Source organism: Saimiri boliviensis, chromosome 8, assembly GCF_048565385.1.
Source record: "Saimiri boliviensis isolate mSaiBol1 chromosome 8, mSaiBol1.pri, whole genome shotgun sequence".
In the NCBI taxonomy this organism is placed as follows: Eukaryota; Metazoa; Chordata; class Mammalia; order Primates; family Cebidae; genus Saimiri; species Saimiri boliviensis.
Genome location: NC_133456.1, coordinates 12,587,386 through 12,615,245, shown reverse-complemented (window position 1 = coordinate 12,615,245; position 27,860 = coordinate 12,587,386). Strand labels below are relative to the sequence as shown.

Here is a 27,860-nt window from a genome sequence, read left to right as displayed (position 1 = left end):
TGAAACCCCGTCTTTATTAAAAAAAAAGAAAGAAAGAAAGAAAGAAAAGAAAAAGCTGAGAACTGAAGAGGAGGAAGATACCAACCCCCAGTATTCTGTCCCCCACCAAGTCCTCCTTGACTTATTGTCTGGCTATCAGCCCCAGGCTGCTCTAGTACATGCACCTTTGACTCCATGCTGTCAGCTCCAGTGCCTCATATACTCCTCTGTCTCTTGGGCATACTGAAATCCTGATGATGCCAACCACAGCTGCCTCTATGTGGAACCCAAAACCAGTGAAATCAAAGAGCAGCAGGTAGGTTCACTGGGGGCTTCATGACCCATAGGACATGAGCTGGGACCCCATCATCGCCCTTCAGAATAGAGCACTTTCAGGGTCTCTTATACACATATTTGTGTGTACACACACACACACACACACACACACACACAAATGATGGGGAGGGGAGGTGGCCCCAGCATGGGGCCACATGTGGATCACAGTCACTAAGTCTACTTATTTTTTATTTTTAAAATATATTTAAACAGCAGCAATCACTTCCAAAATGCAAAAAAAAATTACAATTTTTAGAATAAAATTATGTTTATAATGCGGGTCAGAAAGAATTGAAGGTACAACTGATCAATCACGCAGCACTGGAGGCAGCTGGAGAAGCCAAAGCCAGCCCACTGGTCAGGCATCCAAGCTGACAAGAAGTCCCAACCTGAGACGTCTCCACACCCAAATCATACCCCACAGCTTCCCGTTGACAGAGCCAGTGTCCTCTGGGTTAGAGAAGGAGAAGCGGCAAAGAGCTGGCCCTCTGTGGTGGGTCTCCCATACCCAGTCCCCCCAATCAGCCAGGGACCTGCTAATCCACCTCCTCCATGTTGCTGTAGGTAGGGGCTGGCCGATCCACAGGGGGGGCGAAGCGTTCAGGGGCTGTCCGCGTGGGGGCCACCTCGGGGGCCTGGCCAGGGCCTAGTCCCTGCAACAGAATATGAGGACAGGGGTTGGGGGCTGCCCAGCATGCCGCCTGGCATCCCGGGGGTGCTGGCTTGGAGCCCTGGCACCCAAGGGAGGGTCCCAAGGCAGGCGCAGACAGCAGCGGCGTGAGACAGAGAGACGAGATCGGGCCTGAATAGTCTGGTTTTATTAACACTTTAAGTACAGGAAGTAGCTTGGGCAGGGCCAAGCCCCAGGCCAAGGGTCAGAGCAACAGGATGAATGGACAGACAGCTGGATGGATACTCACACTAGGATGCTCTGCCCCTGCAGAGGCCACAGTCTCCCCACCCTCCCCGACCAGATACATAAGCTGAGGCCCAAAGCCCAGAGGTGTTCCCCACAACAAAGGCAAGCATGGCCTGGACAGGCAGGTAGGCCAGCTCACAGCTGCTGCCTGCAGGCGAGCTCATCTCCAGCGACTCTGGGATACCAGAGGATAGAACACGTTGAGCACGAGGGCCACCAAAGCTGCCACGGTGCCCAGGACAAAGTACCGAAGGCAGCCCTCATCTGGTGTGGTAGGGCCACGTGGTGGGGGGCCCACCCAGTCTTGGGGCCCCCAGGGACCCATGGGCCCAGGCCCCTCAGGCACCGGCTCCTCCTCAGCCTCCAGCTCCTGCCAAATCCGGGAAGCCTAGGGTATGTGGAAACGGCCATCAGCACCCCGGGGGTGGGGAGGACCCAGTGTCCCTGAGACCCTTAGCCATGACAATCCCACCTGGGGTGACTGGGACTAACACCCTGCATTCTAGATCAAGCAGCAAGGAAGGCAGGCAGCCAACCTCAGGGTTGTCCAGACTAAGAGCACAAGGGTAAGAGAATCTTTACAGCATTTTCGCCTACCCCAAACAGCCCTCAATCCACATGCAGCTCCACATGGAGGTGGGTGGGGAGTTATCTAATTAGTATTTTAATCCAGGCCTCCCCAGACGACATTGATTCAGAGAGAACAGGGTTGCCAATCCCAGAGCAATCTCCTTGCTCCTTTCCACCCATACCCAGATCTTGACCAGTCTTCTGCAGAGATTTCTCTAAGCTTGACAGAGGGCTCAATCGAATGGGGCCAGAAAGGAGGCAGCCAGTCCAGCAAGAGATGTGTCTACGCCTACCAACTGGGTCTATGGCACACCATGTCAGTAAAAGAGACAGAAGATCAGCAAAGACAGATGCTTATGCTTACCTCAGAGAGTATGACAGCCACCAGAGGCCATGGCCAGCCCAGAAGGGCCTTGTCTTGAATGCACACCATAACTCAGGGATATCGCAAGTGAAGGTGTGTGGGCTAGCATGTGGGGAATGTGAGGGGGAAATCTGGGAGATTGTCAGGTATAGTCCATTCACAGCACAGTGCCCAGTGAGGTTCAGAGCAGTTGCCTGACCTGTGCCAAGTGGGTGCCAATGTGCTTGCCAGTGGCAGCATATTAGTGTACCTGTACATTTGATAATGTCCCCAGGGCATGGAGATACCTCTGGATAAGGCTTTGATGTAAGGGAACTTTGTAATTCTCATGAATCCCAAGGCTCAAGGGGTCTGTGGCTGGAGGAGAGGAAGCTATATCCCCCAACCCTGCCCCACAGTCTGTGAGCTATCCCCACTATTCTGTAAAGCCTCCCACATGCCTCACCTGGCTGGCAGCAGCCTCAACTGCAGGGCCTAGGTCTGGGTGGTGCTCAGAGTGACCTGCCCTGGGGGGCCTCTCCACAGGAGAGTTCCGCCGGCGATAGAAGAGTACATAGGCATAACGTGTCACGACCTGGCTCTCGTCTACCGTTGTCACCGTGCTGTCATCAAACAAGCGCCAGCCTACAGCAGGGTGGGAAGAGTGTGAACAAAGTCTGTACCACCACCCCTACCACCTATCCTGCTGGCTGTTTGTGCCCTCACCCACGTCACTGCGCTGACTGCTACGATCATTGGGCAGGCGTGCACAGGCAGTGTAGTGGCCACCGATCATGCCTCCATAGTGGTTAATCACAGCATACAGATCATAGCTGGATAGCTGCTCCTCTTTCTGGCCAATGCAGAACTTGCTCAGGTCCAGATTCCTGCAGGTCAGGTCCAGTCAGGGAGGGGTGAGACAAGCAGCAGGTGCTCTGGATGCCCACCCTGGTCCTCACGCTCCGCCCACAGTCACCAAGGTCCGTTGCTCACCGAACAGGGAACTCCACCAAGTCATTGATCTTATCACGCCAGATAAAACTACGAAAGGAGAAGCGCTTGAGCTGCACGATGAGAACGTTTGGCAGGCGCCATAGCAACAGCTGCTTGGAGGCCTCACGGTGCTGTTTGCACTGTGGGCAGTACCTGGTGGGGACAGAGGTTGGGTCAGGACCAGCAAGTCTCTCTCTTCTCCATCCTGTCCCCTTATCTGCCTGCTGTCCTGTTCTCACCAGGCCTCCTCGGGTGCCAGCACCTCAGGTCGTGTGAAGAGGTTGAGGCACTGGTCCAGGGTGAAGTGGCCAGCCCGGGCAGCCTCACCAGCAGAGCCTGGATCCTCAGCACATTCCAGCTCCTTAGAGGCTACCAATACAAACTCCTGCAACCGCTCATTGTTCCGCCAGACGAGAGCCAGGCTACAATCATCACCCAGCTCCAGTGGGGTGTCTCCTGGAGATTGGCAGGGAGAAAGGTCATGCAGCTGTGGAGAACAACCAACTCAAACCACCCCATGGCTCCTACCCGCTGCCTCAGACACCTTTGTCCTCTAGCCGCTGCTCTCGGTTGGATGAGTCAATTTTATAGATGAAGAACTGGGGTGTGTGGGCATTCATAGCTTCACTTGGGTGCTGGTACCCAGGCACAGCGGCTGTGTGAGAACATGATAATCAAATCTTCCCTGCCCATCAGGGCCTTACCAGCCCCATCAGGACCTAAACAAGAGCCCCTCTCAACCCTCCTGTATCTTCCTTCCCAGCTCCCGGAGCCATTCACTGGATCTTACCTTCAGGTCGGGACACCCTCTCGCTAGCAGGCAAGGAGCCAATCTCAGTGGGCCCACTGGCCAGCATCTCAGAAGAAATTCCACTGGTGCTGGGCACGGGACCCCGGTCAGAGGCTGTCCACACCCGGGGAGGCCCTGTGTCCCCATCAGCCACAGGGGTCACCAGCTGGAGCTCAGGTGGCTGAATGGGGTCCCTCTCACTGTCCCCAGCTTCCAGGGAGCCAGTGGAGAGCAGTGTGGTGCAGCCAGGGCTCTGAGACTCCAAAGCCATGCGGCCAGGTTGAAAGGGTGGCTGGAATACACTCACAGAGTACCTGGCAACAGACAAGGCAAGTAAGATTCCTGACCAGCCCATCTAGCACCTGTCTCCACCTACACCACTCTAGTCCAACCACTGGGCTCTTACCGGGCATAGCCCTCTAGCAGCTGAGCAAGGCGGGCGTAAGTGAGGCGTGAGGCAGGTACACTGACCAGGAAGGGGTAGCCAATGTTCTCAGGTCGGCAGAGGCCCTTGTGGTCAGGCCAGTGGGTTTTCTGGCAGAGCCTGAAGGGAAGACGAAGACAAGGATAGGCCCTCAGCCCCATCTTGGGGGCTCGTCATAGTCCCTCAGAACTGGGTATGCCAGCCCTGCCTCCCCCAGAGCCTGGTAAAGTAGGGTGACAGGTAGAGCTTAAGCATATGTGCCTTGGTGTGGCAGGAAGGGGCAGGGTGGCACACAAAAGGTAGAAAGGAAGGGTGGGGGAGACCACGGGGGTCCTCACTGGTTGCAGTAGCCCACACGATAGCACCGGGTACAGCGCTTCAGCTTTTCATCCTCCGACTGTTGCTTCCGCTGGCAGGCTGCACACTTCGAGATGGGGACGCTGGGCACCTGAGGGCGCTAGGGTGGGTCGTCTGGCTCAGCAAGACCAGGCAGGAGTGCCCCACCCACCAGGGCCCTGTGCCATCAGGTTGGCCCCCACTCACCTGTTGCACCTCTAGCACCACTACCCGCTCCTTAGCCAACTCTGGTGATAGCAGCTCAAAGCAGAGGAGCATATCAGATGGGGACACAGTGTCCAGTGAGTGGGAGGGCAGGAACACACGTTGGAAACGATTCTTAATTACCTGGGGACAGAGAACACACAGATCCCACATGAGAATAAGCCCTTTCCCTAGTCCTGCCCCAGAGTGTAAGAAGACTTGGCCCTGCCTTGGGTCTATGGGCAGCAGTAAGATCTGCAGGCCCAAATAGGCTTATGCCTCTGCTGGCATCCATCTCAGTGCCCAAGGCTATAACGAGCCCAGTGTATCAGAAGGCTTGAAAGATCAGGTGTTGGGCAGATATCAACCATACCAGCTTTCCACACTGAGGGACTCTACCCTACTATAACTAGCATGGCCTTATAAGGCTGCAACATATTATCACGGAGGGTTCACATTCAAGAAGCATCCTCCCCACTCTTACCCCTGAGAAAACCGACACTGTCGGGCTAAAGGTTAGGAACCCCTGGAGAGAGCTAGCACACAGAACTGGGGTAAAAGGAAAGCAGTAGCAGGATAGAGGGACAAGCAGAGTGAACACAGTGATAGTCCTGCAGCTCAAGCTCCTTGTCTGAAAAGGGAAATGCAGTTGGGGTCCACCACCACAAAGAAGAATAAACCCAGATAATGGCTAGGAACTAAGGGCACTTCTGTTGCACAGACAAAATGCCTGGTTTCAACCATGCCTCAAATAACAGCACATTGCCTGTTTTTGGGCAGTCACAGGCACACTCATGTGTATGTCTATTTTTATGTTTTATCTATTTATTTATTTATTTATTTATTTATTTATTTATTTATTTATTTATTTTTGAGACAGAGTCTCAATTTGTCACCCAGGCTAAAGAGCTGCGTGCGATGCAATCGATCTCTGCTCACTGCAACCTCCACCTCCTGAGCTCAAGTGAGCCTCCTGCCTCAGCCTCCAAAGTAGCTGGGACTATAAGCACATACCCACCACACCCATCTAATCTTTTTTATTTCTTGTAGAGACAGTGTTTCGCCAAGTTGCCCAGCCTGGTCCTAAACTGCTGGGCTCAAGTGATCTGCCCACCTCAGCCCCACAAAGTGTTGGGATTACAGCTGTGAGCCACTGTGCCCAGCCCATGTGTATGTCTGTAGATGTCAATGACGGTACACATGTCTATGCTGAGTACACACACATGTCCACATATATAACAGCCCAAGGAAGGACAAAGATACCTCTGCCAAACGCAGGTTCTCAGGCTTCACATGAACGCTCTGAGAGAGAGAGTCCAATACTTCACTTGCAGTGGAGTTCTCCTTGCTGACGCTCACCAGGAACTGTGGCAAAAAGGGCAGTCAGTGAGGGAGGTGGGCCACATTCCCTGCGATAGCCCAGAGGGTAGGGGCTTACTCCTCACCTTGACGGGCTTGCTGTGGGGCTCTCGGGCAAAATAAAAGACGGGTAGAACCTTTTGCTTTTGTGGCAAGGGCACCGGCAGATAAAGAAATGGGTCAAAGGTGATGGAGACCTGTGGATGTATGGGTGGCACTGGGTGACTGCACAGAGAGTGGGAGACAAGATGCTCACGCCCAAAGAACCCATTCCAGGCTTTCTTATGGCTCTCAGGGCCCTCACAGCCAACCAGCAAACTCTCAGGCTTCAGGACACTAGATGGGGCAGGAGGGCCACCAGGAGTAAATGGTCCCTCTTTCTGGCACTCAAAGCCATGCTCAACTTAGCCACTTTACAGATTTGCCTCACTTGCACCTCATGTGCCCACAACCCTGTCGTAACACCTCTGAGCTTCAATATCACTTTTCCCTCAGTCAGAAAGCCTACCCTGAACAGGCTCTTCAGTCCACATAGAATCCTAAGGCCTCCCTGCCAGCTTCTTTGCCCAAACCTTGCCCTGTAGCACCCTAAGATGCACATGCCTCTGAACCTAGTGTGACCAGACCAGCTGAGCCAAACTAGGGGGCCTCTTTCCAGGGGACCCCATTATACCTTGGCACACACAGGGCACACCAGCTTCGACTTGTACTGGCCCTGAAATAGGTCCACGATGAAAGAGTCATTCCTCATCTTGTGCCGCTGCCATGCTTCCTCAGCTACCACCTGAGAGGCAGAGTGGTGAGAACCAAAGACACCTGGGGGCTGGGATGCACGTGAGACATACCCACCCGCTGTCCCCAACCCTGACCTCATCAGGCCGCCCATCTGAGTCCACAGTCTCTGTGTAGGGCTTGTTTTGAATCCGATTCAGGTCCTCGTGCAGCCCATCCAGCAGGAAAGCCATGAACTCTTGGGCATCATGCTGCGCATAGCCTGTGAACTGGCTGGCCTTACTTGCCACAATGGCCTGGATACAGAAGCCAAGGTGTGAACATGAAGCCCTAGCACCCACTGCACACCCAGTTGGCTGGCCCTCCCCGCCCTCTCCAGCCAAGGGTGACAGTGGTCACAGATCACCTTCAACTTGGAAGGCTGGAAGGCATGATGGGTGCCCTTCCACAGCGCCCGAAGCAGCACAGCAAAGCCAATGGCCAGACGCCCACCAGTCCCTAGTGGGTTGTTGTAGTTGATCTCAGCCTCAAAGGAGCGGTCTAGGAACAGCAGCCGAGCAAAGGTGTGAGGGTCAAAGGCACCCCCTCTGCCCATATCCCAGGCTCCAGGCCCTGCCCTCACCATGGAAGAAGTCCCGGAGTTCCCGAGTGTTGGACAGAGACTGAATGACGCTGTTCATGAAGCAGGTGTTGCCTAAATTGACAAGGCCAGTGAAGCCTGGCAGACACACCTTCTTCTCTTCTTCTTCCTCCTCCTCCACACTGTCTCCACTCACTGGGCTGTGGGGCATGGGAGGCACCATACATGTAGGCTTGGGCTGTGGGAGCAAAGAGGACATGAGAGAACAGCCCCAAGACTCTCCAGCCTCCATTCTTGGTCCTTCCCACTCGAGAATTCTCACCGAGGCCAGGTGTGTCTCTGGCTTTGGGGTTACATGCTCCATGGGTGTGCGGGCTGCCACACTGTCTAGCCCTGTGTCCTCAGATCTTGCCTTGGATTTATCCTTCTCCACAGCCCGGGCCTCCTCCTGGCCTGTCAGGGGGTGGGGAGCACCTCCTGGTGGGGTTGAATCCAGAGGGGTTGGACCTGTCGGCACGGCAACCTTTGCACCACCCACTGCACCTTAAAAAGGGGGAATGAGAGGGCTGGTGGTTAGCAGCATGTGACAGGGGTTGGGGTCCTGGCAACGTGGAGCTGGGCAATGAAGGGAGCTCGTGTGCAGACCTCGTGCAGCCGGGGCCTCCAGGCCCCCCCAGCGCTGACTCTGCCTCTTACGAAGGCAGATGTTGATGCGAGAAGCCGTGAAACAGAAGGTGCACTGCTCTGGCTCAATCAGATTCCTGCGGGAAAAGGCTGAACTCAGGGACTCAGGAGGAATGGGCATCAGGCTAGATGAGCCAGGGAGATGGAGCCCAGGGGAGTAGAACAGGCACAGTGGTGGGGCTGGGCACCACCCACCTGAGCTTCACCTGCCAACGGAAGATGGTGTGGGGCCCACAGCCCGGGTGCAGCCTCAAGAAGTTTCCATCCCTGCAGAGGCACAGCAGGACAGGAGGAAGGACAAGAGGAAGAGCATGAGACATACCGTCCCACCTGAGGCACTGTTTGCCCCATCATTTGCCCAACTACCTGGTCTGGAAGATGAGTGTGAAGTCCTGCTCACGGAAAAGTACTCTTGAGGTATCCCTGCAGATTTCCTTCACGTACACGTGCACCACCACTGAATCCGGGCCTTTCTCATACGAGTCATTCTTGACAAATGCCAGGTTCACCATCGACTCAGGTTCTATATTGAGACCATGGCTCAGCCCCAAGCAGAATAGGTTCCAGACTATTGCTACTCTACCCTACCCACCCAGAAACTTTGCAACCCAACCTAGGGCTCTGCCTGCCCACCCCCACCTTTACCATCCACCAAGGTTGCAGCATCTGCTGCCACTGTCATCTCCTCCTTGACACAGTCATCTTTCACAGGATTTCTGCTCCGGACCATGGCTGGAGAGACTAGGTCATTCCCGGGAGACACTGCTTTCTCTCCTACAGAAAGAGCTAAATTCTCCTCTGAGTCCCGGAGGCAGGTTTGGGGGTTCAGCTGTGGTATGCAATGCTGTTCATCAGCCTCAACCTATTAATGGCAAGATTGTGGGCAGAATCAGCCCTGAGTCTGCCAGGTGGCTCCCACTCCAGTACACACACTTTCCCCCCATCTCCTAACACCCAAACAGATGCCCAGCTCTCACCTGGGTGGCCAGGTCAGCCACGAAGGGTGGGGCATCACCCCGGGGTCCAGGGCCATCCCTGGACCCTTCCCCCTCTGGCCCTCTGCAGAGATGCACAGCCCTCTTGGCGCTGGGCCCTGCCTGGGCCCCGGGGCCAGCCCCTGAGCCTACCTCACCACGGCCCTGGGCCCGCTTCTGATTCCGGGCCTCCTGCTTAACCCGGTGGGGCTCAGGGCCTGGCTCTAGGGCAGTGGGAGACAGTTCCTGCCCATTCTCCTGGCACTGCAGCCCCGGCACCAGCTCCTGGGTCCCTAGAGGTTTCTTCTGCCAAAGATACAGCAGTCAGGCCCTGTCAACTACACTGGGTATCCCTACCCAACCCTGTACTACTAGAACTCACCAGGAGAGAGGGCCACGTGAGCATAGGCACCTTCTTGGGCAGTGTCAGGTGCAGGAGACTCCCCTTGCGGGTCTGCACTTTAGCGCAAGATCCTTTTATCTCAGCATAGAAGACACCACCCCACTGCTGACCACCTGGAGACAGAGCAGGGTCCTTATGTGAGCTGGGGTAGGAGATATCAGAAGATTCAAACATACTGCTGTGTTGCGGGCAGATGGACACACCTGAAAACCGCACCACACAGTCCGTATCTGTGAAAGCAGCATCTATGTCCTCCAGCTGAAGGGGACCTACTCCCAAACGAAGCTTGACAATTACCTCTTCTGCACTCTGCCTCCAATCAAGCAACAACTCTGTAGGGGGAGTAGCAAAGAAATCAAGAGGGTCTCCACAAGCTCCTGATGGTAAGCAGGAAACAGAGACCCAGCCCTAAGGAAAAACTGCTTCAGATGAAAGCCAAACTGTAAGTGCCCCCTCCCCTTATCTAACACCAAAAAAGCCCATTCATTACTGACCCGCTTTGGTCTGCTCCTCTCGAGGTGTGGATGCTGACCCTGACGACGTAGGAAAGAACAGCCGGGTACGGTGGCGTGACCCTGTAATCTCAGCTGCACAGGAGGCTGAGGCAGAAGGATCACCTGAGGCCAGGAGTTCAAGACCAGCCTGGGCAACATATCGACCCCCTGTCTCTAAAAAAAAAAAAAAAAAAAAAAAAAAAGATGAAAAATTAGGCCGGGCGCGGTGGCTCAAGCCTGTAATCCCAGCACTTTGGGAGGCCGAGGCGGGTGGATCACGAGGTCGAGAGATCGAGACCATCCTGGTCAACATGGTGAAACCCCGTCTCTACTAAAAATACAAAAAATTAGCTGGGCATGGTGGCACGTGCCTGTAATCCCAGCTACTCAGGAGGCTGAGGCAGGAGAATTGCCTGAACCCAGGAGGCGGAGGTTGCGGTGAGCCGAGATCGCGCCATTGCACTCCAGCCTGGGTAACAAGAGCGAAACTCCGCCTCAAAAAAAAAAAAAAAAAAAAAAGAAAAATTAGCCAAGCTAATGGGGAGGCTGAGGTAGGAAGATTGCTTGAGCCCAGGACTTTGAGGATTCAGTAAGCTACGATCACACCTGCAACGCACTCCAGCCTGTGCAAAAGTGAGACCCTGCCTTTAAAAAACAAAACAAAACAACAACAACAACAACAAAAAACAAGGGCAGGCACAGTGGCTCATGCCTGTAATCCCAGCACTTTGAGAGACCAAGACAAGCGGATCACCTGAGGTCAGGAGTTTGTGACCGGCCTGGCCAACATAGTGAAATCCTGACTCTACTAAAAATACAAAAATTAGCCAGGCCTGGTGGTGTCTGCCTGTAATCCCAGCTACTTGGGAGGCTGAGGCAGGAGAATCGCTTGAACCTGGGAGGCAGAGCCCATAATGAGCGGAGATTGCACCACTGCACTCCAGCCTGGATGACAGAGTGAGACTCTGTCTCAAAAAAAAAAAAAGAAAGAAAAAAAATTAGCCTGGCGTGGTGGCGTGCACCTGTAATCCCAGCAACTTGGGAGGCTGAGGTAGGAGAATCACTTGAACCCAGGAGGTAGACGTTGCAGTGAGCCGAGGTCATGCCACTGCACTCCAGCCTGGGCAACAGAACAAGACTCCATCTCAAAAAAAAAAAAAAAGAAAGAAAGAAAAAAGAAATAAGGCAAGGACCCCAACAGCACCATCTTCTGAATCTTAGCCAAGTACTCAGGCTTCAAAGCTGAGGCTCTACTGACGCTATCATGGGTCCTTCTCTCAGCATCAGATCAGGACAGAAAGAAGAGCAAAAAATCTTCCAAACCCCAATCTGTATACTCAATAAGATGGAAGGAAGAGAAGGCCACAAGCGCTCTGGGAATGCCACTCCCACCTTTCCTAGGATCTCCATCCTTGCTCTCCTGGTTTGCTCGATCCTTCTGCTTCTTCTTACTAGTGGCATCCTCCAGTCCTGGGGGCCCTCTCCTTGGGCCTGTGGCACTGGCCCCGCCAGACATTTTGAGCCGCTTGGTCGACAGCCAGAGTGCCCCAGGGTCGGCAACAGCGTCTGGGTCAGGGCTGCGGCGCTTTCTTCCTGGCCCAGCTATCTTGGCAACTCTTTGTGGCCAAATTCTCCAGCAAGGAACCGACAGCCTAATGAAAAGGAGCCAGGGATCACTGCCAAGACCCAACAACTTGCTCTTTAACTACAGCCAGGGCTCAGCAACCAAGGACACTCCTAATGCTACAGAGCTGTATCTTATCTATGAAGCAGCCCTGGACACTCTCAAGCTATTCTGAAGAGGTAATAAATAATTCAAGTAACAGCAATCACTTCTGGCCAAGCCTCACAGATACCCACCATAACAGTCCCACACAGCTGGAAGCCTCACTGAGGGGGCACCAGGTCAAGGAAGTCATGGCCTGGGACCAGGCTATTCCACTAATCTGGACAGGAGCCATGGCTCCAGCCCACAGGGCTGGCACTCTAAGCAGGGTGCTCACTTTTCCTTCACTCTCAATGGCTGCTTAGTCACCACTGGAGAAATAGAAAGTGGAGGAGGAAGGCAGGAAAGGAGACAAGATGCAGGAGGACCAGGCTCTGTGGCTGAAAACAGGCTCAACTCAGGTTCTACCATTGCCTAGAAAAGGTCCTGGGGCTAAGTCACTCCACCTGCCTCCTGCCAGCTCCCTTGGCAAGAACCTGCTCCTATGTACTGCCTGGTCCTTCTTCATTTCAAGAGAAAGTCCTCTCCCCAGCTACTGTCCCAAGCAGAGAGGGACTGAAAAGTGTATCTATAGATGTCACACTACCTCTTCAGCAGCAACCCTGCTCCAGTACTAAGGCAGCGTAGGCATCCAGTTTGAGACCGGAACAGAAATCATCACCTTCCTTCCCAGATGCCTTCACTCATCAGCTCTAAGCCACAGAGTGGGAAACCCAGCAGTGGATTCTGGACTGTTTCTCCCTCCAAAATGAAGGTCTTGAAACTAGATACTGAGATAAGGCTGGGGAGGACCACCAATCCAGGACCCCTGGCAGCCTCAAGCCTGGCCTCAACCAGTAGCAGGACAGATAATGACTAGTCTGTGTTCCCCTAAGTGTGTAAAGGAGGGAGGGGAGATGGTAAGATACCCTTCTACAGGTCAGACGTGGTACTGGTGAGCTGGATCTTTAATTAGACACCTGCCACCGACGCCTCCTTCTCGCACCTAGGCCCCAGCCGAAGGTCGCGTCCCTCCCCCATGCTCCGGGGACATCGAGGCGGGAAAAGGGGTTGTCTAGAGACCCAAGCCAGTCTGAAATGGCAGCGAAGGGTTACTGACCACAGACCAGAGCCCCGGTCGGGCTGCGACCCAGCTCCAGCCTCTGAACCCCGAGCTCGCCACCACCTATTCCAGGAAACTGCCCTCGCTGGCCGCCAGTCCCCTTCCAGGTGGGATGCTGGCCACTGGCATAGCGTAACGGCCCCGCCGGCATCGGTGGGCTGGCACGCTGCGGGACACTAGGGGGTAGGGGCTGGCACGTCCCGTGACCTTGAACAGGCCGCTGCGGCCGCTCGTTGCGGCCTCCCCGCTGCGGCCAAGCCGGCGAGTTGCAGCCTGCTCCACTCACCGAGCGAGACCGCCGCAGCCAGCCCTCTTCGGGCCCTGGCAACCCGCTCTCCGTTCCGGTTCCGGCGTCAGGTCGGTTCCGGTTCCGGCGCGCCCCTCCCCCGTCCCGGCGCCGCCGCCACGGCCTTAGCGGCTTGTTTTGTTTCGACTTCCAGTTAAGGCCGCGGGAGGCGGAGCGCCAAGCTAATGACGTACTTCCGGCGGGAATGGGCTCGGAGCGACGGGCAGCTCCGGGGCGGGCCCGAGCGGAAAGAGGCGGCGCTCGGGTGCCTTAGCTTTGCGTGGTCCCTGCTGGGGGCTCCCTCTAAGTTCTCCTGGAGACTCCCACGCCCGCCCCAAATCAGAGTCCAGACAACACAGTGGGGATTCACACTGGTTTATTGGGGGCCCTACCGGGCCGAGAGCTCTTCAGTGCATAGGCAGACATGCATGTGGGGTGGTGCTGAGAATTGGGGTAGGCCTTGGGCAGGGGTCACTGGCAGGTGTTGTAGATCTGGACCTGCAGGTTGATGGCTTGAAGCACACTGCGCATCCTGGCCTCCAGCCCGTCCAGCTGGGCTGCCTTACCCTCCAGTGCCCGCTCATTCTCCTCATAGGTGCCTTCCAATTCTAGGAAGGGCAGGTGTCATTTTAGGGGGATCTCACTCCCACAGTCCTGTGTCTCTATTGCCCACCTGCCCCATTTCTCACCCTGTAGCCGCTGCAGCTTGTCCTGAGCGGCCTGCAACAGGTCCTGAGCCTCATCCCGCAGTTGCTCTGCCCTTGCCTGTGCAGCTAGCACACCCTGGGTCTTGCGCTCAGCCAGGGCCTTCACCGTCTGGTACTGATCACCCAGAGGGCCCCGTAGCAGCTGCAGATGTAGAGGGTTAGGCTAGCGTGGTAGCCCAGCTTCCAGCCCTACCTTCTCCAGCTGGCTCTGCCTCAACTCACCTTCTCAGCCTCCTGGGCACGACCCTGGGCACTGCCTGCCGTTTCTTCCGCTGTAGAGGCTGCCAGACTATTCCCCGCCCGTTTCAGTTTCAGAGCCTCCAGGAGAGCATCTAACTGCTGAGCCCTTTCACCTGCAGAGCTCAGAGCCTGCTCTGCACCTGCCATCCTCTCTTGTACCTGCCATGGGTGAGCCAAAGGTTACACAGATCTATGGTGCATGCCCATAGCCTTGCCCCACTGATGTCCTAGGAAGATCTCACCTGGTGCAGGGTCTGCTCTGTGTCCCGTGTGTCAGCCACTGCCCCCCGGATGGCACCCTGGGCAACACCCTGTGCCCGCTGGGCCTCCTCCAGTGCTGCCTGTACTGTCTCTGCCTTCTGTTTCTCATTCTCAGCCCGGCTCCTGGGAAAATGGGGGAATCAGAACCTGCAGGTATCAAGACCAGGTGTCAGGGATAAGAGCCAGGGATGGGGTCAGACCTTGCCCGCCGTGCATCCTGCAGTAGCTGCTCGGCACGACGCACATCTCCTACAGTACGTGCCAGGATCGCGTCCACATCCGCCAGGCTCCGGACTCGCTCTGCAATTGCACCCGCCAAGTGCTGGATCTGCTCAGCTGAAGCTGGGATGGAGAGCTCTAGCACCCGTGTGGCCACCATCTCAATGCTATCAGGATCAGCCCCCTCCTCTACAAGGACGCAACAAGAGCTTAAGGATATAGATTCTCCAGCATGGGTATGAGGATACAGTTTTGAGGTGTGAACTCAGGACATGCACATGAGATAGGGATTTGTTAACAGGCATAAGGATGTAACCAGAGGGACAGGGACTATACAAGGGGCTCAGACTCAAGAACATGGACATGGGACCACATATGGGCAAGGACTCAGGAGCCAGTCAAGGGGTCATAAACAGTGATCCAGTGTAGTCCCTGAGGCTCAAGTATGAACCGAGGGAGATACAGACACGGAGTTGCTAAAGGGACAATCACATGGCCTGGGACACGTGGGAGGCTCACGGTTGAGGAAGTCCTTCACACTCTGGATAAGTTCTCGAAGTTCCTGGTTGGCCTGTTCCACTTGTCCCCTGGAAGCATTAGCCTTGTCCAGGGCTGCCTGGGCCCGTTGCTGTGCCTCGCTTGCCTGACGACGAGTCTCAGCCACTCTGCTGAGGATGCTGCCACCTTCCGCCAGTGCCCGCTGCAGCTCTGCCTGTGTGTGCCGGGCCCGGCCCAGTGCTAGGTCTGCTGTAGCCGCTGCCCCATTGCAGCTGAGTCCCCCACAGCGGGGCTGCCCATCCTCATCTCGACAGCCAGCACCCCCACATGGGCTTGTAGCACAGGGTGCATCCCCTGGGGCTCCACACACCTTCCAAGCACAGAACAAGTCAGGGCCCTGTGGGAGAAACATCTACACCCACCGGTCCCACCCAACACTTGCATCTCACCAGTTCATTTATGCCTGTCAGGCTCAAGGCGTGGGTAAGGGCAGAGAGCTTGCCGAGGGCCCGCTGGTTGGCCATGTGTTTGCTATTGAAGTCCTCCTTCTGGGCATCCATCAGTGCCTCTGTCTGATGCCGGGTACTTGCTGAGTTGCTCACAGGGCTAGGTACTGCCAAGGCCGAGGTGTTGGCACGACGTTCTGCCTCTACAGACTGTCTGTAGGCATGGTGGATGCTGTCATAGGCACCTAAGTTGGGCAGAGGCAGACAGTCAGCTGATAATTGACCCTGATCCACCTGCCTAGTCGGCTAACAACTCACCCAGGAAGTTTGAATGTTTGAGCAAGTCAAGATGCTGGTCGAGCTGCCGCAGTGTGAGATTAAGTGCAAGCCCATCTCGCTCCAGACCACTTAGTGCATGGTTGGCATTGAAGTTCTCATCCTGCACATCTGTCAGCTCTGCCTCCAGCTGAGTCAGGTGCTCAGTGGCCTCTCCAATTTCATGCCTGCAATGATGGAGAGGGGGCTGTTTAGAAAGGCTTCACCCTGGTCCACTGGGTCTCTGCCCCATCCCACCATGTATTCTTAGGCCCTTCCGCACCGCAGCTCCTCTGTGGCCTCCACAAGCTGTGCAGTGGAGGCAGCTGAGGTGTTTCGGGCACCCACGATGCCCTGCACAATGCCCAGCTTCTCCTGCATGTGCCAGAAGCTGCTCTCAAAGGCACCCAGCACACCCGTCTGCTGCAACTCCTGTGCCCGCTGCTCTAGGCGCCGCGTACGAGCAGCCAAGTCCTGTACCACTCGGTCCCAATCCCCGAAGCATGCATCGCAGGGATGGCAGGCAGGAAAGATTCCTGAGAAGCCACGGGCACACTGGTCACAGCGCACACCGGACACGCCTGGGCGGCAGCTGCAGTGACCTGTGGAGCGGTGACACTGAGGTGTATCTATTCCACGAGGGTCACAATCACAGGCTGCAAGAAAGCAGAGCACAGAGTTAGGGCCACTGTGGGGCATTCTGGGAAGTCCTCCATCCACCTGGCCTCCCTGGCTCCCTCACCACGGCACTGCAACCCAGGGTCTCCCCAGTGGAGCTCCTGGCACTCAGAACAAGTCCGTCCTCCAAAGCCGGCACGGCAGTGGCACTGCCCTGTGAACTGGGATGGGAACAAGGCAGGGTTAGAGCCTCTATCAGAGGCTGAGTCATTGAAACAAGACAGACACCTGGCCCCATCTAATCAGGGATATGCAGGAGGGTCCCATACCTCATTGCAGGTGGGGCCTCTGGCCCGGCTTGGGTGGCAGGCACAAGGCTGGCAACCATGGCCACTGGTGAGGTTCCAGAAGTTGGGGGCACAGCGGTTGCAGCCAGGGCCCTGGACATTGGGGAGGCATGGGCACTGCCCACTGCTTGGATCACAGTGGCACTGATCAGGAGATGGGCACTGCTGGGGATTTGTGCCCAGCAGGTTGCAGGTGCAGCCTGTGCCAACCAAGATGAGAATAGTAGTCAAGGGGAGGCCAAGAAGCAGAGCCCCAACTCAGCCATGCCCTCCCATACTCATACTCACGGTGACAGCTCTGTCGGGCAGCCTGCCCGTGGAAGCCAGGCTTGCAGTAGGCACAGTGTGGACCCTCTGTGTGGTGTAAACAGCGCAGGCATTGCCCCGTGTGGGGGTCACAGGCATCAGGATCCATGGGGTCAATGTTCCCACTGCACTCACATAGTTGGCACTGGCCGCCTGGCCTTGATGGGTCCCCAAAGTGCCCAGGGGCACAAGCTTCACATCGCAGCCCTGCCCACAGTCAAGAGAAAGCTGTGAGTGCTCAGCCCAACCAATTCACCCTGATCCCACGCCTGGCCTCCTATTCACTCACCTGTGTAGCCTGCCCGGCAGTGGCACACAATCTGCTGAGAATACTCATCCCGATGGCAAGATGTAGCAAAGTGCCGTTGGCTCCCAGGGCCTTCAGGACAGGGACAGGGCCGGCACTGGCCCCCATATGGCAACCGTGGGTCCCCGTGGAAACCAGCAACGCACCTGCAGGGAGAGGGAAGAAGAAATGTGTCATCCCTGGGAAGCCTGCCCACCCACCAACCCACTCATAGATGTTGCAGGCTCACCTTTCACAGTGCTCACCCCCTGTGTGATCACGGCAGCCCAGGCAAGCACCAGTGTGGGTGTCGCACTCATCTGCATGCCCATTGCAGACACATGGCCGGCAGCTAGGGAATCCCCACTGGCCATGCTGGCAGCGGTCACAGTGAAGCCCAAAGGCACCAGTTCGGCAGGGACATTGCCCACTGGTCTTTTCACAGAGACTGCTGAGTGCCCCCTCATGGCTGCACTGGCAGGCTAGGGGCAAGGCAGAGGCTGAGTCAGGGGAGGGGGAGGGGGGTCTGAAGGGAGTGTGGGTCGGGGAGAGTCTCAGGGGAGGGTGAGTAGTGGGGGTCTGGGTGGGAAAGTTAGGAAATTGAAGAGAACTGCAACTGACCCAGGGTTGAGAGTAGAGGGTCCAAGACTAAGTTAGAGGAAAGAAGCAGCAGGGCCAGAAGGAGGAGAGAGAACAGTAATGGAAAGGAGAGAGAACAGGAGGGAACAATGGGCAGGAGAGTACCTTGACAGCCCGTGGGGCCAAAGCCATAGTAGCCAGGGGCACAGACGTCACAGCGGCGCCCAACCACTCCAGGCTTGCATAGGCACTGACCGCCATGGGGGTTGCACTCAGAACTCAGTGAACCTTGAGGGTTGCACTGACAGGCTGTGGGGAGGAGGGTTGGGCCAAGTCAGGCTGGGTCCCCACCTCTGTCCCATCAACCCACATCACAGACACTCACGCAGTGCACCATTGTAGATGAGGGCGGATAGACTGATGAGGAGGGGCGCGCAGGCCTCAGAGGTAGAAGTCTTGCTGGGCATCAGACCCTCCTCATGGCATTGGTAGCGTTCAAAGGTGGCCCGGCGCTCCAGGGCAGCAGCATCACCCCCACTAAACACCTCGAGCACCAGGACACGTGGCAGCAGCACCAACTGAGGGGGTGAGCAAGGAAGACCACAGTTCAGACCTGGGACCATGTAGGCATTGCCAGAGCACTTGCCTTAGCACTGCCAGTAGCCTGCCCACCCTGGCACCACCATGGGCCTGCCTCTTCTGCCACAGACCCTTGCTACCCGCCAAGTCCCACACCACAGGCCCTGCCATCTTGGTTGGTGTGGGCAAGGGGGATTATTCACCGAGTCAATGAGCAGGCCAGGTCCAGAGTAGGGAGTCTCACGCTGGGCACTTCCCCCTGTCCGTACCAGCTTCAGATGCAGCTTGTAGGAGATACCAGGCTCAAGGCAGACGGGATTACGAAACACCACGTACCTGGGGGAAGTGAGGACAGGTGCAGGGGGTCATCTAGGGGCCCTGTACAAATCATCTGGGCCTCTACCATCCTACTCCCAGCAGCCAAAACATCAGCCAAAGCGGAGACTATGGCTGGGTTGGGTTGGGCTGGGCTAGGCCAACAAACAGCTGGGCAGCCCGACAAAGAATCTGCACAGAAGACTCCCGTAAAGGTGGCCCTCTAGAATCATACATCCACCTATGCAGACTCACTACCCAAAATGTAATAAAACATTAATCAGACCTGGCACATTCCTGCTCTGAGTGCTCTGAGGCCATGGCCCCACCAGTACCACTTCTACCACCACCACTGTGGGCCCTCATGATAGTGACACCAGGTGATTTCCCATTAATTCATGCCTTGGCCTGTGGGCCTTAGACTCCTGAGAGAGTAGGCCTTGATCTGTCTACTTCCTTCCTGTGAACAGAGCCATGCCCAACAGGACTTGGCAACCAGCATTCTGGAGGTATTCAAAAGAAGGAACAGATGAATGAGCTGTGGGGCCTTCCAGGTCCCCTGCAGGGAGCTTAGGGCTGACCCCACACCCCTGCTATTGTGAGTGCTACCTCCAGTGCCCTCACCTGGAGTGTGGTTGCAGAGTCCCTTGTATATGGTCATCCTTGGGCAGCACATGCCCACACAAGCTGTGAGCAGGCACAGGCCCTGGACGCTGCACAGTCAGTTCCAACTCTGCCCATTGCTCAGGGACCTGGAAAAACAGGATGATGGAGGCGATGCTCCCACATCCAGAGATTCAGCTCCAGATTAGATAACAGGGTCTAACCTGGGGCTCTAAGCGCAGCAGCAGGTCATAGTCCATGGCCTTCGGCACAGAGGGCACCAGGAACTCCAGGGCCTGACCTTCCCGTAGCCGCACAAAGCCTGAGCCAGTCCAAGATGGAGTCTCCCCAGGGGTGACCAGGCGCTCTACCACATCAAGCACCTGGGAGATAATGCAGCCAGGGATGAAGGCTTAGGTGAGGCTTCGCCTCTTCTGCCACAGCCCCCCTCAAACTCCATTTCTCCTGCCAAAGCTAGATATCACCCCTACCTCCTCAACAAGGTACTGTCCATAACCCCACCTCTCCAGTCACAGAAGTGTCCACCCACACCGAGTCCTCTGGGGGGAGGCCCCACACCTGTCCTTGGGTGTCCTCAGCCTCCCAAGTTAGGTGGTCCAGGAAAGGCCGGAAGTAGCCAGGTTGCACCTGCTCACAGCGTCGCCCAACCATGTGCTGGCGGCAGTGGCACTGACCTGTGGCCTCATCACACCTGGAGGGAACTCTGTGGTTACTCAAGAAGGACCTCCTCTCCTGCTCAGGATCTTTCCCCATCCCTTCCCAGGCCCCCTTTACAGCACTTACTGGGGATCCAAGGCACCACCCACATCGCAGTCACAGGGGCGGCAGCCGAGCAGGTCGTGGCTCAGGCCCCAGTGGCCAGGCTGGGGGAAAGGAGTTGCTGGGAGACAGAAATAAACTTCCAGGCCCCCTTGCCACCCAGCAGGAAATCCTAACCACACGTCTTAGCCTCTGTCACCCCTTGGTGTAAACACGGCCCCAGACCCACACCCTTGGCCTCCCAGACCTGAGGCTTCTCAGTTAGGACTAAGCTCTCAGCACCCACCCACTGGCATGGATATCACACCCCAACCATGTGCTCTAAGGACAAATCATGCCCCTAGAACTCCAGCCCCCTCCAGTCGCACCAGGCACCGGTCACATCCACGTCCAGTCACTAGACGTTTGCAGTAACAGCTTCCACTGTTGGGGTCGCAAGAGGTGCTCCCAGGCACTGTGCCCCGTGCATTACACTGACATCCTGCAGGGAAGGAGAATCATCAGCACTTTGGGAAACCGTAGTAGTGCTCATGTTCAGCTGAGTGAGGAGTAAGAGGGCAGGGGTTAAAAGTCAGCATAGAAGTTATGGCAGGAGACACATACGCCGGCAGCCTAGAGGGTCACTGACGCTGAGCCCAAAGAAGCCATCACGGCATTGCTGGCAGCGAGTGCCCACCACATGTTCTTTGCAGCGACACTGGCCCGAGACCAGTCCCAGTGCAGGGTCATCATGGGAATCACAGCGACCGCCGTCTTGAGAACCCATGGGGTCACAATCACAGGCTGATGACAAAAAGAGGTACAGGGTCAACCACCCTATCTCAACTAGCTCATCACCAGTCCTCTCCTAAGTTCCCACCCTGGATCCCTGGTCTGGCTCTATCCCAAGCCCCCAACTCTCTAATTCCTGCCTCAGGCTCAGCTTTCTCTCCCCCTGCCCAATCCCAGCCTCACGGCGGCACACAGCTGGATCCCGCAGGTCCTTGGTTGGATCACGGTAGAAGAAGGGCCGGCAGAGCTCACAATGGCGACCAGCTGTGTTATGCTGACATCCATCGCACACACCTCCACTCACGTTGCCAGATGCCAGGTATATGGCCATGTCGAAGTGGCAGCTGTGGGTGTGCCCATGGCACTCACACTCTGGCAGGGGAGGAAGGATAGGGCAAAGGCCACTTGAGGAACCAGGTCACAAGGATAAAGAGTAAGCCACCTTAGATCCCTATCACAGACCAGAATTTGGGTAGGGGCTCAGGGACTTCAAGGCCTCAGCATCATACTGGTTCCCTACCCAGAGCAGATTGTAGAGGAGGATTGAGGGATTCCCAAGGGGCATCAAGGCCTATACCAGGCCTCCCCAAACTACAGCCTGCGGCCACATGCGGCCCCCTGAGGCCATTTATCTGGCCCCCCGCCGCACTTCAGGAAGGGGCACCTCTTTCATTGGTGGTCAGTGAGAGGAGCACAGTATGTGGTGGCCCTCCAACGGTCTGAGGGACAGTGAACTGGCCCCCTGTGTAAAAAGTTTGGGGACGCCTGGCCTATACACTCTGGATACAGCCTGGGTTTTAGGGGCTCGACCAGCCAGCTCTAGGTTCTACCCAGCGCACAATCAGGCTGCAGAGCGCTGGAGCTATGGAGGCCAAGATCTCACTCACTCCTACAGGCATGACTATGGCCGTCCTCAGCTGGATGCCAGGGCAGGTCATGATAGAAATCCTGACACTGCTCGCAGTTGAGCCCACGTGTGTTGTGTTTGCAGATGCAAGCTCCGTGCACCTATGGAGGTTGGCAGGTAGGTTGTTAGAGCTGCTCAGCCACGTTCCCCGCTTCCCCTAGCCCTATCCCAACCATCTGAAGCCCCTCACCATGCCCTCAGCATGGGTTGGTGCCCCTGGGGCTGGCGCACACTCTGAGGCATGTCCGTAGCAGAAGCAGTTGCCACGTACAACCAGCTCATAAAGGGCATAGTAGTACTTCTCTCGGATCTCCCGCCGTGGGTCAAGTAGGTTGTCTCCCAGCGTGTGTAGACGAGTCAGGTTCACCCGTAGGTTGGTGATCTTCAACAGGTCTGAGTGGGGGGAAGGGTTGGGGCCAACTGGCTAGGCATACCCTTGCTGCCCCATGCCCCCACAGGGGCTCAGCAGCCAAGGTCACCTTGAAAGACCTCCTGTATACTGCCACCCAAGCTAAACTGGGCTTGGCACCTGCCCTAGGAAGTACCCAGAATAGTTACTGAGGCCCCAAATAGTCCCTAGCCGGACACAGCCTGTGCCAGGCTCAAAGGGTGGAGCACTCACTCTGAATCCGTGAGCTGTAGGGGTCTGGGATAGGGATGGCAGGGTCCAGCACACGATAGATGACCTGGAGAGGCAGGGAGTTCATAGCGACACTGGACCTTGCCTTAGGCCCATCATCCCCCGCTTCCAGCCCCCAGCCCAGATGCCAGCCCTTACCTCGCCTTCAGTGGATGGCTCAATCTCTGAGTAGCGGGACTCACAGACTACATCATCCCAGTGCCGTGGTGGGGCTAGTGGGACTCCTGGGAAGTCAGCCCCACAGTCATAGGAGAAATATCGGTACACATGCCAGGTGTGGCCAAAGTCTGCTGAGCGCTCCACCAGCATGGCAGCAGGGCGAAATGTCTGGGTGGGGGGTACAGCTGATCAGCAAGCACCAGGACCCAAGCCCAACCCAGGGCCATCAAGAGCCCTGCTCAGCCCAAGACTGCCCTCGAACAGCTCACAGGCAGTGGGGGTGACTGGTGGAAGCCAGATAATAACCAGCAGGGGTAGCCACCTCTAATGGAGAGACTCAGGGGTCATAGGGCTCAGGGAGACAGCACCTGACCCAGCCTTGGATTGGAAAGGCCGAAAGCATGTGCAAAGGCCTGGAGGCAAATGGAAGGTGTGAAAGAATGAAGGAGACTGTCGTGCATCCACGCTCAGGAAGGCTGGGTTAAGGAGCTGAGGCTCTGTCCAGGGGCAATGGGGGAGCCAAGCAGGGTGATTCGGGCAGGCTCCCAGATATGCAGGCACCTTGAAGGTCATAATGAGGTGCGTGAAATGAAACTCAGCCTCCAGGTCCAGCTGGATGGTGACCGCAGGGATACCTGGGACAGAAGTCGGAAGTCAAGGACTCAAAGCTACGGGTGGACAGCCCTCATCATTTTTTGCCCCACCCATGGCCTCACCATTCTCTGACTGCCACCAGGCCGCCCGTCGCTGTGGTGCAAAACTGGTAACTACATTCTGGATTCGGTGACTGTGTGGGTTGTCTCTAGCAGAGAAGGGGCGCCGGGAGTCACACAGGAAGCACTTCTTTTCATCCTGGGTTGATTGGGGATTAGAATCAGTGTCTGAGGCAGTGTCAGCCCCACCCTGACTCAGCCTCTCACCCTGTCCCCAGCCACACCTGTAGGTGACTGACGATGCAGTAGGGCTGGGGGCCATTCAGGCCACAGGTGGATGAAGCAGTCAGTCTGTCAGCTCGGCCCACCAGCAGGTCGCCCGTGGCAGGGTAGCAGCTTCCCCTCGAACAGCCAGGCAAATCTGGGACAGGGACCTGTGCCAGTGTGGCGGCCAGCACTGGGGACAGTGGTTCAGCCAGTTCTGCTGAGTTCTTATTCGGTAGCCCCACCTCATGTGCCCCAAGGGCAGCTACCAGGACCTACCATTACATTCCACAACCCCCAGCCCCCCACCAGGCCCTCTCACCGCTTAGCAGTAGGCCCAGTCGAAGTTCCCAGGGCAGAGGCTGTCCCCTCCCTCCTTCCCTTGAGGTCAGCTCCATCCTGAAGAGGAGAATAGGGATAAGGGGAGGAGAACGGTCTCGGGCCCGAGCCCTCCTCCTTCCTTTGGGGTCCCGTGCCAACTCTGCCCGTGGGTCTTTGGCCTGTTGCTTTCCAGGCCCTCTGTCAATCTCCAGGTCTGTCCAGGAGTCCCTCCAACAGCTTGGAGTCTAGCGACTTTGAGCAAAGTTGGGAATCGCGGCAAGAAGGAAAGGCCGGAGCGGATTATGGGCAGGAGCGCAACACGGGGCTGAGAGCCCCCGACCCCAACCCTACCCCTGTCCTCCGGAAACGGCCTTCGCCCCTGGAATCAGACACCGACCATTTCACCCACAAATCTTTATTGTGCCCCCAAGCCCACACCTATACGAGGGCCAGGGAAACATAAGGGGTTTGGTGCTTTAGCGTATTTTTGGAAGGGGGCTCACGAAGTTGGGGGCATGACAGGAGCAAATGAGAGGGATCTGATCTTCCGATTTCCAACTCTGGGCCAGGGACCCTATTGCCTTTTCCCCTCGGCGTCATGGGCACCGTGGAAATTCATCAATTCAGTCGTTAGATCCCAGGGCTCCAGCATCAGCGGAGAGGCTGGAGGGCACAAGCAGGAGTACCAAATTCCCCTGTTCAGGGCTGTGGGGAGTTCTCCGGCAGACCTAGGGACGGGACAGAATGGGGCTGGGGGAGAGATGGGGAAAGTGCACACCCAGCCCGAAGCACAGCTCCAAGGATCACTGCCTCCCCGACTAGTCACCATGGCAAGTAGGCACGAGAAGTGCTGCCTGTCTCCCGGTATGGAAATGGGCTCTGGTTGGTGGACACTGGACCAGAGTTAGGGCGAGCGACTCCGGATCTTGTAGCTATTTATCCGCTCCAGACTTTTTGGCCTGCCGGGATTGCAGGAGCCCGGGGTTGGAATGTGAGTGGCCGGGAGGGGGAAGGAGGAAAGTCGGGGGCGGAGGCGGAGGACTAGGAGGGTGCCCCACCCAGGCCCCTGTGAAGAGGAAGTGGGGGAAACCGTGGGGTCCGCCGGTCTTTAGGGCTGGGTCTGGTTTGACGCCTCCGCAGTTCCGGCAGGGAGTGCCCTGAGCTGCCATCCAGGAGAGAAAGCTGGTGGGAGTTCATAAGGGGAATCACCCCACTTCACAAAGGAGCTTAGGGGCGGCTGGGGTAGGAGTGGGGTGGGGGTCAGTCGATCCGTTGGACTTTCTGCATAGCTGGGAGTTACTCTGGATATCAGGAAAGAGGTCTCCAGTCACTCTGAGGATCAGATAGTCAACCTGGGGCGAGGTGGGGGGCGGGGGGGGGGCTCAGGAATACTAGAGATTACTGGAGAATTTAAGCAAATTATTTATTATTATCTTTTTTTTTTTTTTTTTTTTTTTTTTTTGAGACGGAGTTTCACTCTTGTTACCCAGGCTGGAGTGCAATGGCGCCATCTCGGCTCACCGCAACCTCCGCCTCCTGGGTTTAGGCAGTTCTCCTGCCTCAGCCTCCTGAGTAGCTGGGATTACAGGCACGTGCCACCATGCCCAGCTAAGTTTTTGTATTTTTTAGTAGAGATGGGGTTTCACCATGTTGGCCAGGATGGTCTCCATCTCTTGACCTCGTGATCCACCCGCCTCGGCCTCCCAAAGTGCTGGGATTACAGGCTTGAGCCACCGCGTCCGGCCTATCATTATTTTTTTTTTTAAGACGCAGTCTCGATATGTCGCCCGGGCTGGAATGCAGTGGTGCGATCTTGGCCCACTGCAACCTCCACCTCCCAGTTTCAAGCGATTCTCCTGCCTCAGCCTCCCAAGTAGCTAGGATTATAGGCACCTGCCACCATGCCCAGGTAATGTTTGTATTTTTAGTAGAGATGGAGTTTCACCATGTAGGCTAGGCTGGTCTCAAACTCCTGACCTCAAGTGATCCACCCGCCTGGGCCTCCCAAAGCTCTGGGATTACAGGCATGAGCCAGTAAATAGTACCAGGCCCTATTTATTTATTTTGGATGGAGGATGCCAGCACTGTTGTTTTACAATTTTAGAGCACTCAGAAATAAAGGTTTAGCCGGGCACAGTGGCTCACGCCTGTAATTCCAGCACTTTGGGAGGCCAAGGCGGGTGGATCATGAGGTCAAGAGATCAAGACCATTCTGGCCAACATAGTGAAACCCCGTCTCTACTAAAAATACAAAAATTAGCTGGGCGTGGTGGCGCGTGCCTGTAATCCCAGCTACTCAGGAGGCTGAGGCAGGAGAATTGCCTGAACCTGGGAGGGGGAGGTTGCAGTGAGCTGAGATTGCGCCATTGCACTCCAGCCTGGCGACAGAGCAAGACTTCATCTGAAAAAAAAAGAAAAGAAATAAAAGTTTATCAGGGTCTGGGACACTAGATGGCCTCAGGGAGTTACATGATCTGTCTGCTTTCTCAGGGTCAGTGGGCACTCAATAGGATCTTTGGTCTCCCAAGGCCAGGAGATTCCTGGATCACTCTAGGGTTACTTTGAGTTACCCAGGTGGTCCCACAGTCTTTCTTGATGGCTTCCATAGACAGTAATCAGCAGGTGGCATACTTGTTGGTGGCCAAGCACATCATGTGCCCAAGCAGCTCAGCCTGTGTGCTGCTCTAGGGCCTGTCGGGTGGCTGCCTTCTTGCCCAGTGCCAGTGCATTCTGTGTCAGGCAGCACTCCAAGCCTGGTGTCAGTTCATCTGAGCTAGGCTCTGACCCCTGGCTCTAACCTCTGACCCTGGCCCCAATCTCCGTCACAGCCCTGACCCTGACGCAGCCCTAACCTTTAATAAACCCTGAACCTAATCAACACTTGATCCCTGCTGTAAACCTTGCCCCCAGCCCTGATCTCTACAGGAAGGAGTATCATGATAGTGTCCTAGATGCCCTCCTAACCTTGCCCTTGCCTGATCTGGACCCAGCCTTAACCCTTCCACAACATCCCTGTTCTGGCCCTGACCTTTCCATTTGACCCTAAACCCCTCCTCGTGCCTGCCCTGTTGCAGGCCAGCCATGCATCATGCAGGCAGCTGCAGCTGCTTTATGCTTTCTTCAGGAGTTCCTGGGCCTCAGCTCAAGCCTGCTGCACCCATTCTCTTGCATCCTGCATGGTGGTTACCAGGCCATATGTGTCCTCCTATAGCTCAGTCACAGCCAAAAGAGCCACCCGCAACTCCTAGGACAGGGCTGGACCTGAAACCCCACCCCACCCAGAATATATTGCCTCAAATATATTACTGCTCAAGGTTCCTGGGGGACAGGAGAATTTAGAACTGAGATCCTGCCTCAGTACAGTGTAGCCCAGCCCCAGCCAAAAGCCCACTTTCCACTGTTCCAGAAGGGTCCCTGAGGCCGGGCACGGTGGCTCAAGCCTGTAATCCCAGCACTTTGGGAGGCCGAGGCGGGTGGATCACAAGGTCAAGAGATCGAGACCATCTTGGTCAACATGGTGAAACCCCGTCTCTACTAAAAATACAAAAAAAATAGCTGGGCATGGTGGTGCGTGCCTGTAATCCCAGCTACTTAGGAGGCTGAGGCAGGAGAATTGCCTGAACCCAGGAGGCGGAGGTTGCGGTGAGCCGAGATCGCACCATTGCACTCCAGCCTGGGTAACAAGAGTGAAACTCCGTCTCAAAAAAAAAAGAAGGGTCCCTGAGACCCCAGTGCCCACTCTTCCCCATCTCATCTTGCCCAGGCCCTAGGCCTGCCTATGACTCATGCTGCCTATTCTTCTGCCTCCTGGG

The 27,860-nt window shown here is 56.1% G+C and overlaps 2 protein-coding genes across 40 annotated transcripts; both read right to left on the bottom strand.

The window, feature by feature from the left end:
• Positions 1 to 486: 486 nt before the first annotated feature.
• On the bottom strand, positions 487 to 13,408 carry USP19 (ubiquitin specific peptidase 19). Of its 38 annotated transcripts, none has more exons than XM_074403867.1 (27): positions 12,946 to 13,408; positions 11,513 to 11,772; positions 10,121 to 10,294; positions 9,830 to 9,958; positions 9,606 to 9,739; positions 9,227 to 9,529; positions 8,895 to 9,111; positions 8,616 to 8,772; positions 8,445 to 8,516; positions 8,211 to 8,326; positions 7,888 to 8,108; positions 7,608 to 7,803; positions 7,392 to 7,525; positions 7,123 to 7,281; positions 6,927 to 7,037; positions 6,340 to 6,450; positions 6,158 to 6,259; positions 4,898 to 5,038; positions 4,693 to 4,811; positions 4,337 to 4,474; positions 3,931 to 4,244; positions 3,685 to 3,795; positions 3,380 to 3,596; positions 3,141 to 3,293; positions 2,874 to 3,034; positions 2,614 to 2,792; positions 487 to 968 (listed from the first exon to the last, which is right to left on the bottom strand). In XM_074403867.1, the coding sequence occupies exons 2-27, from the start codon at positions 11,634 to 11,636 to the stop codon at positions 852 to 854; spliced, it is 4,110 nt and encodes a 1,369-aa protein (XP_074259968.1). In that variant the 5' UTR covers positions 11,637 to 11,772; positions 12,946 to 13,408; the 3' UTR covers positions 487 to 851. The 38 variants fall into 38 exon arrangements, with proteins under 38 accessions (XP_074259968.1, XP_039333128.1, XP_039333132.1 ...); XM_039477194.2 differs by having other exon boundaries at positions 8,889 to 9,111; positions 13,235 to 13,408; XM_039477198.2 differs by having other exon boundaries at positions 7,888 to 8,102; positions 8,889 to 9,111; positions 13,235 to 13,408.
• Positions 13,409 to 13,593: 185 nt separating this feature from the next.
• LAMB2 (laminin subunit beta 2) lies at positions 13,594 to 24,311 on the bottom strand. 2 transcript variants are annotated; one of them, XM_010347167.2, is made up of 33 exons: positions 24,208 to 24,311; positions 24,050 to 24,126; positions 23,748 to 23,920; positions 23,527 to 23,662; positions 23,372 to 23,445; positions 22,790 to 22,978; positions 22,634 to 22,697; positions 22,202 to 22,404; positions 21,992 to 22,112; positions 21,288 to 21,476; positions 20,937 to 21,116; positions 20,702 to 20,814; positions 20,358 to 20,437; positions 20,133 to 20,265; positions 19,778 to 19,936; positions 19,575 to 19,702; positions 18,839 to 18,971; positions 18,442 to 18,634; positions 18,222 to 18,365; positions 17,728 to 17,959; positions 17,481 to 17,644; positions 17,174 to 17,398; positions 16,868 to 17,085; positions 16,663 to 16,759; positions 16,204 to 16,576; positions 15,924 to 16,108; positions 15,609 to 15,850; positions 15,181 to 15,529; positions 14,643 to 14,850; positions 14,424 to 14,565; positions 14,164 to 14,340; positions 13,924 to 14,083; positions 13,594 to 13,842 (listed from the first exon to the last, which is right to left on the bottom strand). In XM_010347167.2, the coding sequence occupies exons 2-33, from the start codon at positions 24,123 to 24,125 to the stop codon at positions 13,706 to 13,708; spliced, it is 5,397 nt and encodes a 1,798-aa protein (XP_010345469.1). In that variant the 5' UTR covers position 24,126; positions 24,208 to 24,311; the 3' UTR covers positions 13,594 to 13,705. The 2 variants fall into 2 exon arrangements, with proteins under 2 accessions (XP_010345469.1, XP_074259958.1); XM_074403857.1 differs by having other exon boundaries at positions 14,643 to 14,742; positions 24,050 to 24,311.
• Between the last annotated feature and the right edge of the window lie 3,549 nt (positions 24,312 to 27,860).